Source organism: Rhipicephalus microplus, chromosome 2 (genome assembly GCF_043290135.1).
Source record: "Rhipicephalus microplus isolate Deutch F79 chromosome 2, USDA_Rmic, whole genome shotgun sequence".
Lineage (NCBI taxonomy): Eukaryota > Metazoa > Arthropoda > Arachnida > Ixodida > Ixodidae > Rhipicephalus > Rhipicephalus microplus.
Window position 1 is genome coordinate 230,204,640 of NC_134701.1, and position 15,950 is coordinate 230,220,589.

The 15,950-nt window shown below is 45.8% G+C and overlaps 1 protein-coding gene across 1 annotated transcript in view; it reads left to right on the forward strand.

Annotated features, from left to right (window-relative positions):
• The window catches only part of Rab32 (RAS oncogene family member Rab32), a 29,468-nt gene extending 23,970 nt beyond the window's left edge, over positions 1-5,498 (forward strand). Inside the window, exons 4-6 of the mRNA XM_037421440.2 lie at positions 173-354; positions 3,303-3,446; positions 4,503-5,498. Of these exons, the coding sequence (XP_037277337.1) occupies positions 173-354; positions 3,303-3,446; positions 4,503-4,613 (437 nt within the window). The 3' untranslated portion in view covers positions 4,614-5,498. The remainder of the gene's footprint in view (positions 1-172; positions 355-3,302; positions 3,447-4,502) is intronic.
• Positions 5,499-15,950: the final 10,452 nt, after the last annotated feature.

The window sequence follows — 15,950 nt, forward strand, 5'->3', positions numbered from 1 at the left end:
CCCCCCCTCTTGCCACTAAGATGTGCCTGATAATATACCATTTGTTTGGCGCGTAATATCCCACAATCAAGTTTGCAGATGCACACACGCACGCGCAGTGTTATAGGCGGAAACGTGCGTGTGTGCAGACCTTTTTGCCACTGCACCACATTCCGCGTTGCCTGAATTTCAGGCCAAGAGCGGTTCGGCAACATGACGCGCGTCTACTACAAGGAGGCCGTCGGCGCCTTCATCGTGTTCGACGTGACGCGGTCGCAGACCTTCGAAGCGGTGAGGAAGTGGAAGGCCGACTTGGACAGCAAGGTGCAGCTGCCCGAAGGCAGTTCCATACCCTGCGTGCTGCTCGCAAACAAGGTACGTTTACACGAGCGGCGCTTTGATATGTTTGAGTGCGTCCGCGTCGGTGGATCAGTGGCGAGGGCACTCTGCTAATGATCCGAAGGTTAAGGGTTCGATCCCAGTTACGGCGGTCACATCACGATGGAAGCGAAATGGTAGAGGCCCGTGTAGATCAGATGGTCGAAATTTCTGGAGCCTTCCACTACGGCGTCTCTCATAACCATATCATGGCTTTGAGCGCGAAAAAGTTCACATAGTATTGTTATATTTAAGTGCGAAGCAAATGATCGCCTCACATGAATGCTCCAGAGTTGCCGTTTGTGGCTCTTATGCACCGATTTGGCTTTTTTTTTTTTTGCGCGATTATTTCTATCGACGATTTCTGGCAGCCTCCATTTCGTGCAAACTCAGACTTCCATTTCGGCAGTAAATTGCAAGATGCGGCGCCTGGGAGTGGATCGAGGGGAGGGGTCCTGATTTTCCCCTCTCCCAAGAGCAGTCAAAACACGACCCCTCCCCCAATTCTCGAATAGTCCTGGCGCTGCACCTGTAGAGTGGCTTCCAAAATGTCTCATCATGCAAGCTGATGTTTTCTTTGTTTTCTAACTTACAAATTTATTTACATAAGTACAGCGTGACCTTATTTCTTAGTGATAATTATTCGATACTTATTAATTACACTAGATAACACCACGCAAATGACGAGACAACGCAAAAACACTGGTTCGCGCATTTTGCATAACAACGCTCTTTCGGGAAGCCATTCTGCCCCGCTGCGGTGGTTTAGTGACTAAGGTATCGGCTGCTGACCCGCAGGTCGCGGGATCGAATCCCGGCTGCGGCGGCTGCATTTCCGATGGAGGCGGAAATGTTGTAGGCCCGTGTGCCCAGATTTGGGTGCACGTTAAAGAACCCCAGGTGGTCGAAATTTCCGGAGCCCTCCATTACGGCGTCTCTCATAATCATATGGTCGTTTTGGGACGTTAAGCCTCACACATCCATCAATCAATCAATCATAAGTCATTCCGGTCTGCCTTATGCCTCGAACATCGTTTTTATTTCCACGTAGTTACACAAAAGCGGCATTTCGAGAAATATACCGTTATGCGTTACATATATTTACCGCGTATGTAGCATCTGAGCTACACGTTCTAAGCTACAAGTGTAGTCGTCCAGATCAGTCAGATCTTCATCCTTACTTCACCTTGAAACGTTACTTTGCCACATAAAGCGCAATCGTGCGGGGAAGCATACTCACACAAACTGTTGATGTTTTTATTCATGTCTTACCAGAAGCGGTGCACATTAATGTGTGCAACGATCGATCCTTGTAAGTTATGTGAATTGGTGGCTGGCAAGCAAACACACACATTGTTTCCATCCCCTTATGCCACTTGTGCAAGAAAAATGTGAACACGTGCAAACGTAGCTTTGGTTTAAGGGGGCAGACTGCTCTTTGGGACCAAAAAGTGACAAAAATATTCATTTTTTAAAATTGACATACTTGGTTTCTGCAAGTATTTTTCTATCTCTCTGCAAAGTTTCACGCACCAAGAAGTAGTATATTTTTGTAATGTCATTTTAACTGTCCAGATTCTTGGTGCTGTTAACATGCAGAACCTGCAAAAAAATGGGGAAGCGACTTTGAGGCTTCTTTATAATTTGCCAGCACCTTTGTCTAAAGCTCTACTACCAATTTATGAGCGCCTTCGTGAGGATTGCTAAACATGCGCACCATGATCGTTGCTTTTTCAAGAAACTGTGTGTTTTCAGTTTTTTTCCATTTTTCTCAAAAAAGTAAATTTGTGACTATTCAATTTTGAGGCCTCAATATCTCTGCAGCTAGGGCAGGTACAACAATATTTCTATTTGCAGTGGAAACCTGCATGTGTGTAGAATGCAAGGATGGGAGCAAAATTTGGAGCACATGACCTTTTAATTAATTACTAATCGAAATAGTAACACAATTCCAACTGCTTTTGAACATGCATAGTTCATTTTACTGCAAAATAACCAATAAACGTCTAAAAACAAAAACCTCTTCCATACTTTCACTCTATAGTCATTAGTCTACGTTGGCATATCCTAAATATCACTTTTAATTAAGCACTTTTTTTTCTATGGTGGCCTTAAACAATAGGGAGTGAACTTAAGTTATCTCAGCAATAAAGTGAGTTACAGGAAAACTAATTACATATTTGAAATCAGCAGAAAAAACTGTATAACCCTGTGCAGCCACTGAAGCTCCTCATGTGCGCGGTATTTCAGGAATGAGCCCAAATGTTTTGCGAGTGCGGACTCTGTCAACATAGGCTGAATATACACGCACCTTCGAGCTGCCTTTAACACCATGCACATCCCACAGTACATTGTTCTGTCTAACTACGAATACTTTAAAAGAATAAGACTCAGTCTCTAAGCCTCGACATTGAGGCCAACATAGTAGTGTAGCTTTCCCTTTGTTAGACCTTTGTGTTGACGAGCTAACTGCCATTACCACTGCAGCTAGGAAATCATTGAAATCTGACGTAGTAGTGTCCTTTCTGCCAACGTGGCCAAGCATGTACAAACCAATGGGCTTTCTAAATTGAAAAAATAAATTGTTAAACATCCTGCCCCTGAAAACGCAGTTTCTATGCGGAAAACAAAAAAGTATAGCTCCCAATTTACCCCCTCACGCAAAATAAAACTAAAAAATAGGTATTAAAAAAAAACTAAGAATATAATGCATACAAAGAAGCTTGCTGGAAGCTGGGAAAAAAAAAAAGACACTAGCAGTTCCATGTGCCATGGTATGTGTGCGACCTCCTCATGCCTTGTGTCCATCCTTCTAATAGAAATGAATATATTTCTTGCCACCTGAAATAATTTAGCGATCGGTATGAATATGCCCAGTTTTTCTTTCACTTGTCCCATTTTGCTGCATACACACATTTACCTTTCCTCATGTGTGTCACTTCCAGTGCGATATGTCCAAAGAAGGCATTGTTAACAACCCAGCCTCCATGGATGAATTCTGCAAAGATAACAACTTTGCTGGGTGGTTCCTGACGTCAGCCAAAGATAACGTGAACATTGAGGATGCAGCCAAGTTTCTAATATCGCAAGTACGTGCTGCTTGACTGCTTAATAATGGTTTATGTCGTTAGTATGCACACTTACCTGAATGTGAGAATAAGCAGTAATGTAAACAAAATAATTTATACATTTTGTAACACATGTGCTTATATAGCAGTGTGGCAGCTTGGGCTAGTTGGTAGGGCATGACGACAGTTATAACGCGAGAACAGAACGACACACGTGTCCTTCTTGTCTCTGTGTCGTCGTTCTGTTCTCGCGCTATAACTATCGTCATGTATAGCAGAATTTCACTATATTGCAGCAATGTGAAAACACGAAAGTCCACATAACTCCCATCAATGTAGAAAATGAAAAATGTTCTGGTATGACCAAGGTGTTCTATTTTTTAAGTGAATTTTTCATCTTTAAATGAAAAAATATTTAACCTTTCAAGGAAAGTGCAGGGTTACACATACAGGTATCAGTATAATTTCATACTTTCTGCTATCTCTATTCCCACTAATTTTCGTTCATGCTTTTGTCGTGCTAGCTATCTTCATAGTTCTGTTAGATTTTGTCATGGCACGTGGTGTCTCATAGTTGCCTTGTATAAACTACACCATTACCACAAAGACCTGTCTTGGTGTCTTGCATAACACTCACTTCATGGTTTTGCATCACGTTCAACTTTGATGCCTCATAAACTATAGACATTAATTATAAAGCTACCTATCTCTAAGGTTTCGTCTCGGTGCATGTAATATGACACTTACGTGTATCTGAATGTGAATATTCACGAGATAGTCATGGCCATCTTGAGTTTCCTTCTCTTCACTGGTGTCTTTTTGTGCAGTCCATTGCATTCCTTCATTTTTTCACCCACAAGTGCAAAAAAATACAATGAAGTAAGCACAGCTAGCAGTCGAGAAGCAGCTGAAATGACAGAACCTTATAACCCCAAGCATAAACAGAAATCACAAACCGAGAAGCAGTTAATACAGGATGGACACAACGAGACACACTATAGCTTCACTGGGTCCATGATCATGAAAGTAGTTTGTGAACTCAGCAAGCAAGCATTTTTCATGGTTTTTTTCTCGCAGATACTGCACAACCACAAGGCACTAAACTTGGACGAATCCGAGCAAGCCTCAGTTCCGTTGTCAGCGTCTGCTCCATTGGGTCAGCCCGTACGACGAAGATCATGCTGCTGACTTAAAAAATGTCTATATAATCCTAACTGGCTTTTAAAGTCAAACAAAACTGTCATTTATATAGAGCAAAAGGTGCAGGGCCTCTCTCAAATTGCCTTTCTTGCTCGTTTGTACAGATATGGTGGCAGAATGTTATTTTAGATTTCACTGTACTTTACCTTCGAATTGTTCAATTATGTGCAACACACCCCAGGAACTCATTCGGACGTCAGGTATACGGTAGTCTGTGTTGCCAAATGTTTGCAATGTTCACCTCACCCTTTTAGAGATTCTGCTTTTTTTTCTCCTTTCAGTGAACATTCCCACTGCCGCACACAAATTTTGTGTGCTCTGGGCATATACTTGTCAGAAGTGAAAAGTACATCAACTTATGCTCACGTGTCATGCGAGGATACTCAACTATAGCAAATATCCACTCTGTTTTTTTTTCGGCATGTGGCAAAACTAAGAGGAAGTTATAAATGCTCAATGTTTTAACCAGTGTTGACAAGATACTCGCGTAGTTGGGTCACAATTTCCATTATACTCGTCTTATGTCGCAGTGAACGGTTTCTCACACGAGCCATATGTTTACAAGAAGGTGTTAGCTCTTTTATTACTTTTATTATTTATGTTTTATTACTTAACTCTTTTATACTTTATTACTTTTATTACTGTCAGCTTTTTATTACTTGAAAAAATCCATGATTAACTGTCATAATTGCTAAAACATTTTAGTTTTGAACATACTTCCTGCCATTGTATATAAGTGATACTTAAACCTACGGTAATAAAAAAAACGGAACGCTATTTTAAAAGGGAGTACCCGAATTTTTGCAGTTCAAAACCTGAGCATTTCCTGAATGCTCAATGTTGTGAATAAAGTAGGTTGTTTCACTGGTAAAATGATGGCCTGCATAATATATAAGTCCTGTGCCATCTGTGTGATTAATAATATCTGTTCAGATTGAAAACATGAAATCGTTGCTGGATATAAAATGTGACAGATGAGACATCATTAGGCAGGGTCATATATCGATTGGCAGCTATCAGTAATCACACATTAGTGGATGACTGACTAGTAATTAGCCCTATCACTAATCAATCATCCACCAATGATACCACTCATACAACCAACACTGTGTTGCACGAGCCAATGCCTGGTTGTCCTGCTCATATCAGTGATAATCTACATGGTCTGCTTGGAAAGTTTAGTAGGACTGAATTGTAACAAAAAATTTATTCACAAATCTGACACATGTAGTTATCAATATATTCTTCACCTGCATCGACCCAGCACTTCCAGAAACTCTACCAATCACTGTAGGCTCCATGCAACACAGAAACAAGAACGGTCTTCAGCTAACTGGTAATGGCCTCTTGAGTTAAACTGTGCAGAAGACGCAGAGTTGTGGTACCATCATTGTCAAGATCGCAGCAGTGTGTTGAGATTAGTTTTCTACAAAAAGGAGTATTCTACGTGTGCTGAGGAGTTCGTCATCTTGTTGTGCGTTAGCATCGACGGCATGGAAGGGCGGACTCCGAAAACTCGAGTGCACCACGATGGCGCTTTTAAAAGAAAAGCCATCACGTGTGCGGAAACGGACGGAAATCGGGCCGCATCGCGGGCGTTTTGAGTTCCCGAAACGTGCGTGCGGGACTGGCAGAAACAAAAACAGAAGATTGTCGACAGCAAAGGCTTCAGTGGACCACAGCAGGGTCGGTTTCCACAAATTGAAGAGCTGCTTGGCGAGTATGTGCTTGAGCAGCGAGCAACACAGCGGCCCGTGACGATAGAACTGCTCCAAGTGCGGGCTATGCAATTAGCCTTAGAAAAAGGTCTAACGCGGAACCAGTTTAAAGCGAGCAGGTGCTGGCTAACTAACTTTATGAAGAGGAAAGACTTTTCCCTCCGAAGGTGAACGGGCATATGCGAAAGGTTTTGCGGAGGAGTACGATGAAAAGCTTCACAGTTTTCAGAGGTTCGTCCTAAACTTGCGGCACAACAACGGCTACTTGCTTATGCAAATCGGGAATGCTGATCAGACGCCTATTTACTTCGACATGCCCGGCACCACAACCGTTGAGAAGAAGGGGGCGAAGCAAGTTCGCGTGCTGACATCGGTCCACGGTAAAACTACAGTGACGGCAATGCTCTGTTACACGTCAGATGAGCACAAGCTTCCCCCGTACCTCACAATTAAACTCTCCTGAAAGGAGTTGTTTCTTTGAGTAGTGTGATCGTGCGGGCCAGCGAGAAAAATGGGTGCGCGTTGCAATCGATGCCTTACTTTTTTTTTTTTTTGTCGTGGAAATCGGGTGCGCGTTACAATCGAGGGCGCTGTAGAATCGAGTATATACGGTAAGCAAATGTGTGTACTGCCCATCATTCCCATGGTCGCTGAACGATCGCAGCGCCAGAGTTTCCTCTAGTTAAATTTAGGAAACTCTATGGGAAGATGTGATCAGTGTTGCCAACAAACTGCATTCTTCAGTAAGCGACAATCTATGCCTACAGTGAAATTTTTTAGGAGTGAACATCCTCAAGCCCGCACCTCGCCTTCGAAGCTCCCTTCTCTTAAGCATTGGTTTAGGTTGCAGTGGCAGGTGATTTAAGAGGACATGTTTAGGTCTTCAGTAGTTTCAGAAATTCAAGGTTAAAAAAAAATAAGCTCTGCACACTACTGGTTGCTATTGTCATCTTCCCTTTTCCCACCTTAATCGTGGATTGTGAAATGACAACCTTCATTCTAGCGCACTATGGGTGCTTTGTCGAAGGTAGTAGCAGATGCTCCTGCAACCTGGAATTCTGTCGCCACCGTTGAAGCTCCCTGCCACCGAAGCTTCCCACCGCATCACCACTTCGACTCCTCTCCTACCTGTCTGCCTCTCCCTGCACTGTGCGCGACGCACACTCACTGGCTCAGTCGTTCTTGCCACTGTGTGCAGCAGTTAGAACAGGCGCATAGTCGTTCACGTCCCATTTTTAAGCAGCTTCGCTCATCAGTTGCATTCATACATGGAAATGCTGGTTTTTTACAGCTTTGCGACGTCAAGCACATCTGCGTGTTTAAAAACAATTTTGACATTTGCATGTACGCCACTGGTCCTAGGCTGAAAACTTGAACATTCTTGCGAATCTTGCAGGAGATCCTGAAGTTTCCACTGAGCCAAACATACTCTAGTAGTAATCGCTGTTTGGGTAGTTAGTAAGTTTCGAAGAATCAATAGTCAACTTCGCGCCAAAATAACAACCACTCTGGTAAAAAAATAAGCACATGAACACAAAAGTGCCTGTTCAGTATATGCGTTTCTGATTTTATCATAGAGGTCATTATCTTGGCCCAAAGTTGACCATTGATTCCTAGCCAAAGATATTTTATACAAAAAACAAATCGGCTTTTGTTAGTAAATACTAAACATGGCCCTTGCATTACTAGAGCAGAAACACATAAGCTTTGACGAAGAGCTGTTAACCTACCTGAGACCTCAGGGAGTATACCACGCAAGAAGAATCATACGATGGGTTCAAACCTCATCCTCCGAGTGGGAATCTAGTCGCACTGACTCTGTGGTTCTCACATTCGCTCCCGATTCGGAACGTCCAGAGAAGATCAACCTTGGCTTCACCAAACAGGAGCTGGTAGACTACGTGGAGACACTGCCACGCTGTTTTAAATGTCAGCGTTTTGGACATGTTGCTAAGCACTGTCGTGGGGAACAAAGGTGTAAGCGCTGTGGGGGGCCTCATGATTTTAAGACGTGTACAAGTAAAGAAAAACTTGTGTGTGCAAACTGTGACGGTGACCACCCAGCTAGCTACAGCCGATGTCCAGCCCGAACAGCTGCACAGCGAAGAAATAAGACGTTTGTCCTCGGTCTGAAGACTGTGAACGAACCATCGCTCACAAAGAAGACGTCAGGCGCGCCACAACATGGCAGTTTGGATAAGGAGTACGCAGGAAATTTTCTGCGCCTAAATCCGACAAGAGCTTGTACTGAGCAACGCAAGTGCTCAACGCTGGTGAGAAATGTATCACGAAAGAGTCCGCCAAGCGCACCTATGCTGATGCACTGAACCCACCTCAAGTACCACCTGGAAGCAAACAGCAAGAAAACCTCGAGCACGTTATTCGCACTCTGTTCACCGCACTACGTTCACACGTCGCTAAGATGCCTGCGAGTTCAACGAAGGATATGTTGGAAGCAGTCCTGGCTCTAGAGTCAGTGTTACTTTACTCTGCTTCCACAAACACACAGTAGAATAATGGCAATGTCTCGCCCACCTGGTCTATTTCGCCCTTCAAAAGTGCCCTTAATAATGCAATGGAACTGCGCTGGTCTTCTAAAATGTCTGTGCTAGTTAAACTAAACCTTTTCCTGCGCGACATTCCAATACCAATTTTAGCCCTCTCCAAAGCCGGTCTACCGAATGCAAGGATGCTCCCAGGGTACACCCGACACGGCAACCCGAGCATAACGTCATTTGCAAATGGAAGCGCAATGATATGCATAAGGCGGGAAATACCTCTTGTCGCCTTACCAGTGCAAGACCTCTGTTCCAACTCACTGGAAGTCACTGCTGTGCAAGTGTGCCTGGGAGACCGAAAACTGAGTGTGGTATCGGTGTACATAAGCCCACGAAAAAAGGTCTCCATGGAGACTTTCCTAAAGGACCTTTGCACTCGATGTCCCGCTCCTCGAATAATCTGTGGTGATTTTAACGCGCACCATCCACTCTGGGGAGATAAGAGTGTAGATTTTCAAGGCAAGGAACTTCTAGCAGCTGCGGATGCTGCCGACTTATGTGTGGCGAACGATGGGAAACCTACATTTTTCAGGCCACCAGATTCATGGAGTGCAATAGACCTTGTACTTCACTCCACGGACCTTCTGGTATCATCGACCACGGCTCCAGACAGGATGGGCAGCGACCGTTTTTCTATCTTTACCAATATCCTGGGATTTCAAACTGCTGGTCGACAATTCTGCAATGTAACACACTGGGACACCTACAGAGAAACGTTGGACAAATCCACTGGTGAGCTGTTCGCAGATATGTTGCAAAGCAAGCAAGCAGCAACTTCGTTGCTGAAACTGCCCGACCATTTTCTTGCTCCTGACTTAAAATTGAAGAACCTCTGCGCAGCACGTAGACGGGCGGAGCGGAAAAAAATAAGAACAAAAGGAAATCCGTTTGCGAAAACCAAATATAACAGGATAAACGCTGCGATTCGTCGCCATACAAAAAAAATTAAGACGAAATCAATGGGCCGCTTTCTGTGAGAGTTTATCAGCTCGTTTACGCCCTTGACAAAGATATGGGCAGTAATAAATAGTCATTCTGGGAAGATCCGAACACACAGGCCATTCGAAGCACTCAAGGGATAGATTTGCAAACCCTTGCAGAGGATTTCGCAGACGTGTACACATCTGGTAGATCATCAGGAGTGGCGATTCCTCTGTCCTCCCAGTTTTTTCACACCATGAATACGCCATTCACCTTTCAAGAGCTGGATATGGCACTTAGCAAATCAAGAAGACGCTGTGCTGTGGGTCCCGATTTGATCAGCAATCAAATGCTGACAAATCTACCATATGAGCGAAAAAGGGCCCTTTTGGACATATTTAATCATGTCTGGAGCACGGGAGAGATCCCATTTGTTTGGAAGACAGCATGGGTGGTGCCAGTCCTAAAGTCCGGAAAGGATCCTGCGAGCCTCGCCTCATATCGACCAGTATCTCTTACATCATGCATATCTAAGTTGATGGAAAGATTAATATGTACAAGATTAACTTGGTACCTTGAACAAGGAAGACGATGGCCATCGTGTATGACCGGATTTCGCCCACGACTGAGTGCCCAGGACAGTGTTTTGGACCTATTAAGCCACATCGAGCACTACCACGTCAGCAGACTCTCGACCCTCGCCGTCTTCATGGACGCTGCCAAGGCATATGATTGTGTGCTTCAGGCAGGCATCGTGAACGAGCTCCAAGCCATGGGTGTGTCGGGAAATGCTCTTCGGTTCGTACATGAATTTCTCAGAGACCGCTGTGCCCGTGTTAAGCTTGGAAATGTAACGAGCGAAGGGAGATGCGTTTCCCTCGGCGTCCCACAAAGAAGTGTTCTATCTCCCTTGCTTTTTAACGCTGCCATGGCCAGCCTTCCCGACACTCTGCACTTAGCTCTGAAAGCAGTTAAAATATCCATCTACGTCGATGACATCTGCATTTGGATCTCAGGGTACCAGCACAAACGTTTGGCCCGGATAGCACAGAACGCTATATCAATCATTGAGTGTCACTTGTTGACACTTGGCCTATCTTTATCAGCAGAAAAATCAGCCTTCATGCTCTTCCCGGGAGTGCGACGGAAGTCAACACGTCTGTCGCTGAACATTCGAGGCCACTCAATTCGTTGTGCAACAAGTGTCCGTTTCCTGGGCATTACTATCGACAACAAGCTATTATGGTGACGTGCGGTTGATGGTATAGTCACCGCGTCAGTGCAAAGGATCAACGCTCTTCGTCGCATGGCAAGAGTCGGTTGGGGCAACAATCCTATGTCTATGCTTAAATTGAATGATGCGCTTATAACAAGCCACAATCTTTATCAGCTGCCCCTGATATCACCATCACCAAGCCAGTTCGAACGCCTAGAGGCAGTGCACAGAAAGGGTCTTCGCTTGGCAATGGGAGTCCCTCAGGCGGCTTTAAACACAAAGGTCACCAATGAAGCCGAGTCTCTTCCGCTCCGCCTTTTGGCGTCTCGGGCCTTATTGACGCAGCTGTCAAGACTGGGCGAGTCCTTCGCAGGCACGGCGCTTCTCCGGCGGCTAAGAGCAAGAACTGGCTCGCATTTCAACGCGGCACTAAACACATTTCGATATTTAGGCTTGAAACTGCCTAAACGGCGCCCTATGGACCCGCCATGGTCTTTTGTGGATGTTGCGTGTAACTTCAGCGTACCCAATCTACCAGCGAAGCGCACCATTCCAGCCGCGGAAGCAAAATTTCTTGCGCTGGACCAATTGAGCACCATGTACCGCAGCCACCTACAAGTATACACCGACGGATCAGTGTGCACACAAACGAATAGCGGCGCAGCGGCTTTCTGCATATCCTGCCTTGGCGTGTCATAGTCGGGCCGCCTGGATCGCGTGGTTTCGTCCACAACGGTAGAAAGCGCTGCAATCACGGCGGCTTTGCGAAAATTGCGATCCTTTTCTGCACGAGACGTAGTGCTGACGGACTCCAAATTGGCGCTACAAAGGCTGCATCGTGGCCTACCTCAAGAAAAGTTCACCAGGCAATCTCTGGCACTAATCAAACACCTAAATAGCAAGAGTTTTAATATAAAGTTCCAGTGGATCCCATTCCACGTTGGCATTGAGGGCAATGAAAAGGCTGATGCCCTTGCATGCGAAGCACGTACATCGTTTCCAAAAGTAAGAACTCCCAAGACTTACCAGAACAACAAAGATGGGATACGCAATCATTTCAAGGCGGTCTACAAGTTTCCACACCAGGCATGTGTAATTCATGGACTTTCTCGTGAAGAAGCGACGCTGTTATACCGCATAAGAACCGGCTCCGCATACACCCCGGCGTGGTCATTCAAGACTGGGAGATACGCTTCTCCGTTCTGTGCCTTCTGTGGTGACATCGAGGATATTGAACATTTCATTTGGCTTTGCCCACAGTTTGATGTGCAAAGAGCAGCGATGATCCACACCTTGCGAAAAGGCTGTCAGAGGCACCGGACAGTTGATGACGTCATCTTTCCTGAAGGACCCGCGGCAACTAGGAGGAACGTGCAACAAATTTTGTTGGTCTTCCTGCGAGACACTGGGCTGTCTGACACGTGGTGACATTTTCCAAATTCAGGAGATGCTCAGGCGGAACAATTGCCGGCCATGCAGGCCAGGCTAACCCCGCCTGCTGCAACATCACCACCACCACCACCACCACATAAGCTTTGAGTGCACTCCAGCACGCATGACTTTCTTGCATAGATGAAGCAACGGTGCACAGTGTTTTATGGATGTGGAGCTCTTCCTACTAAATTGTTAGTGTGTCTCGGAGTATACTGCCACTCGGCAAACTGTACCGTTCATACAGCATCCTTACTGTGGTTAATATAGAAAGTCCGAGTTTTCGAACGACTGCATGGGTTGCAATCAACTGCACGGCGTTGTAAGATTGTGTAGACCCTATTGCAAAGCATGTTGCATATTGACAACACATTCATGTGTATTGAAGCATTCAACGCAGCTGTCTCGTGAGCAGCAAAAAGTGTAAGCCCACCAGTTTTCCTAGATGTCGCTCATTGCAGGGGCTAAATTTATACTCCAATTTTCATTGCATTTGCAGCTGATGAACTGGCAATCTGTCAACTCTTGAATGACTGTTTATGAGTCTTGAATGACTGCTTATAAATGAATTATTATTTTAGGCTCATGATTCACACAAAGGCATCAAGATCGAATCCATGTCCATAACAAATAGTCTAAAGGTAGCCAAATATTATGGTCAGTTCCTTTCATAGTGAACTAGAATATGATCTAGTGGCGCAATCGGTGGGCTCCGGCGTCAGCTTTCACGCAAATGCCACCAGGTGGCACCGCTGCTACTTTTCACGAGTCCGGGGCATAAATAGACGTAGCCACGAGCACCGAGCCAATTCAGACATAGGGTATATTAACATGCAGGGTGGTAGGAACAGGCTGAAGTGGGAAGAGAGAGAAGAACAGCTAAGGGAAGAGAGGCCAATGGTATACGGTTTTGTAGAAACACATCTCAGGGACATGGAACAACCTCCGAACAATCCGGACTACGCGTGGGAATATTCTAATAGAACAGAAGGCAGCAGAAAGGGGGGTGGTATGGGGGCATTCATTCATAAAAGTACAGACTGGCAAAAGGTCAAGCAGGAGTGCAAGGAACATTTATGGCTAAAAGAGAAAGTGGCAGGTCAAATGACACTCCTTGGTTTCGTGTACTTGGGGACAGGAGCAAAGGCCAGAGAGGAAAACCAGGCAATGGTAGAGTGTATATCAAAGGACATTCAGGAGTTAGGAAGAGAGTGCGAGATAATTATACTAGGAGACATGAATGCGCACATAGAAGATATAGATGGGTATACCGACCCGACAGGCAAAATGATCATGGATATGTGTGAAAGACTTGATTTGATCATTTGCAACAGTACCGAGAAGTGTGAAGGGCAAATAACATGGGAGGTAGGAAGGCTGCAGTCGACGATAGATTATGCACTGGTGTCACATAGGCTGTATGATAAGCTCAGGGGAATGCACATAAATGAAGGTGGCTCCAGAAGTCTGGGTAGTGATCACAAATGTATCAAGCTAAGTTTTGGAAGAGCAGTGAAAGTGGGAAGGAAACAAAATGAGCAAATACAGGAAAATATTTATCCAGAAGGGCAAATTGAAATAGCCACTAAACAAATTGAGAAAGTAATCACGGAGGATAATAAGACAGTGTGGACATACATGAATATAATTAGACTGATTGAGCTAGAGCTTGCTAAGGCACGTGACAAGTCACCCAGGAAAAGAAGACACAAACCCAAAAGTTGGTGGGATGAGGAAGTTAAGAGAGCCAAAGCAAAACGTCAGGAGGCCTCTAGGGAGCACAAACATGCTAAGCAGCGGGGTGAACCGACAGATGATGTTGAAAGAAAATGGGAAACCTTTCTAAGCTGTAGAAAGGATGCATCCCTCCTGATCAATGAAAAGATTAGAAGGAAGGGAGCTCAGTGGCTGGAAGAAGTACATACCGTATATACTCGTGTAAGGGCCGCCCTCGTGTAAGGGCCGCACCCCAACTTTGAAAGCGGATATTTCGAAAAAAAAAAAAACAAAAGTTCAAAATGTCCCGCCAGAAAAGTGTAGTTAGTTCATTTACAGCCAGATGGCGCTGCACGCTTTTCCGCTTTTATTCTACTTCCGCCGACGCGCCGACCACGCTGTTGACAGCGCGCCGCCATATTTGCCTTGTGCGGCCTCTTTGTTGGCATCGTTCCTAGCATCGTGTCGATACGTTGGCAGCGCGACTTCAGATCGGTGTCGTCGGTGTCACTTTGTTGGTTGTAGTGAACCCTGCAGAAGCCAGCGCACGTGACGGACGATGGGCCGGCATCTGAGATCATTCACTGCAGCATTTAAGCTGCAAGTGATTGACTATGCCGAGGAGCACGGGAAGCGGGAAGCTGGACGAAAGTACGACGTCGATGAGAAGCGCGTGCGTTACTGGATGAATCAGAAAGATGCCCTCGCCGCTACTAACAGGAGCCGAAAGGCGTTTCGCGGGAAAAAGTGCAAGTACCCGCAACTCGAAAGCGAGCTCGTCAACTACGTCGTCGACACACGAAGGGACGGCTACGCCGTATCGACTGACATGATACGCGTCAAAGCCCTCAGCATCGCTCGCCACATGGAAATACCCCCGGCACAATTCAAGGCAAGTCGGGGCTGGGCTACGCGGTTTATGAACCGTAACCAGCTTTCTATTCGGCGCCGAACGACGATTTGCCAAAAACTGCCGCGCGAGTACGAAGACCACGTCATTAAGTTTCATCGCTTCGTGAATGCTCTCAGGAGGGAGCATGAATACGACCTGTCCCAAATTGGGAATGCGGACCAGACACCTGTGTGGTTCGATGCACCGGAAAGCACCACAGTGGATTTAAAAGGTGCGAAAAGTGTGTCTGTGCGCACGACTGGTGCAGAACGCCAAAGGTGCACTGTGATGTTGTGCATCACGGCAGACGGCAGGAGGCTTCCGCCGTACGTCGTATTTAAAAGGAAGACTCTCCCAAAAGAGAAGTTCCCTCAGGGAATCGTCGTACGTGCGCAAGAGAAGGGCTGGATGTCCGAGGAACTGGTCGTTGACTGGATTAAGACCGTCTGGGCAAACAGACCTGGAGGGCTGTTACAACGGAAAGCCCTCCTTGTTTTGGACAGCTTTAGGGGCCACTTGACCGACCGCGTCAAGAACCGAGTTGCCGCAACTCGTACGGACTTGGCCGTCATTCCCGGTGGCCTGACGAGTGTGCTGCAGCCGCTCGACGTATGCGTCAACAGACCATTCAAAGTGGAATTTCGCCGATGTTACTCTGAATGGATGGCTGGAGGCGTCCACGAGAAGACCCCTACAGGACGGCTGAAGCGGGCGTCGCTCCAACAGGTGTGTGAATGGATTTTGAATGCGTGGCGTGCCATGTCAGTAGAAGTAGTTGCTAAAAGCTTCAAGGTAACGGGAATTTCGAACTCCATGAACGGCACCGAAGATGACCGTCTCTGGGAAGACGCGGACGCCGAGGCGAGCTCCTCC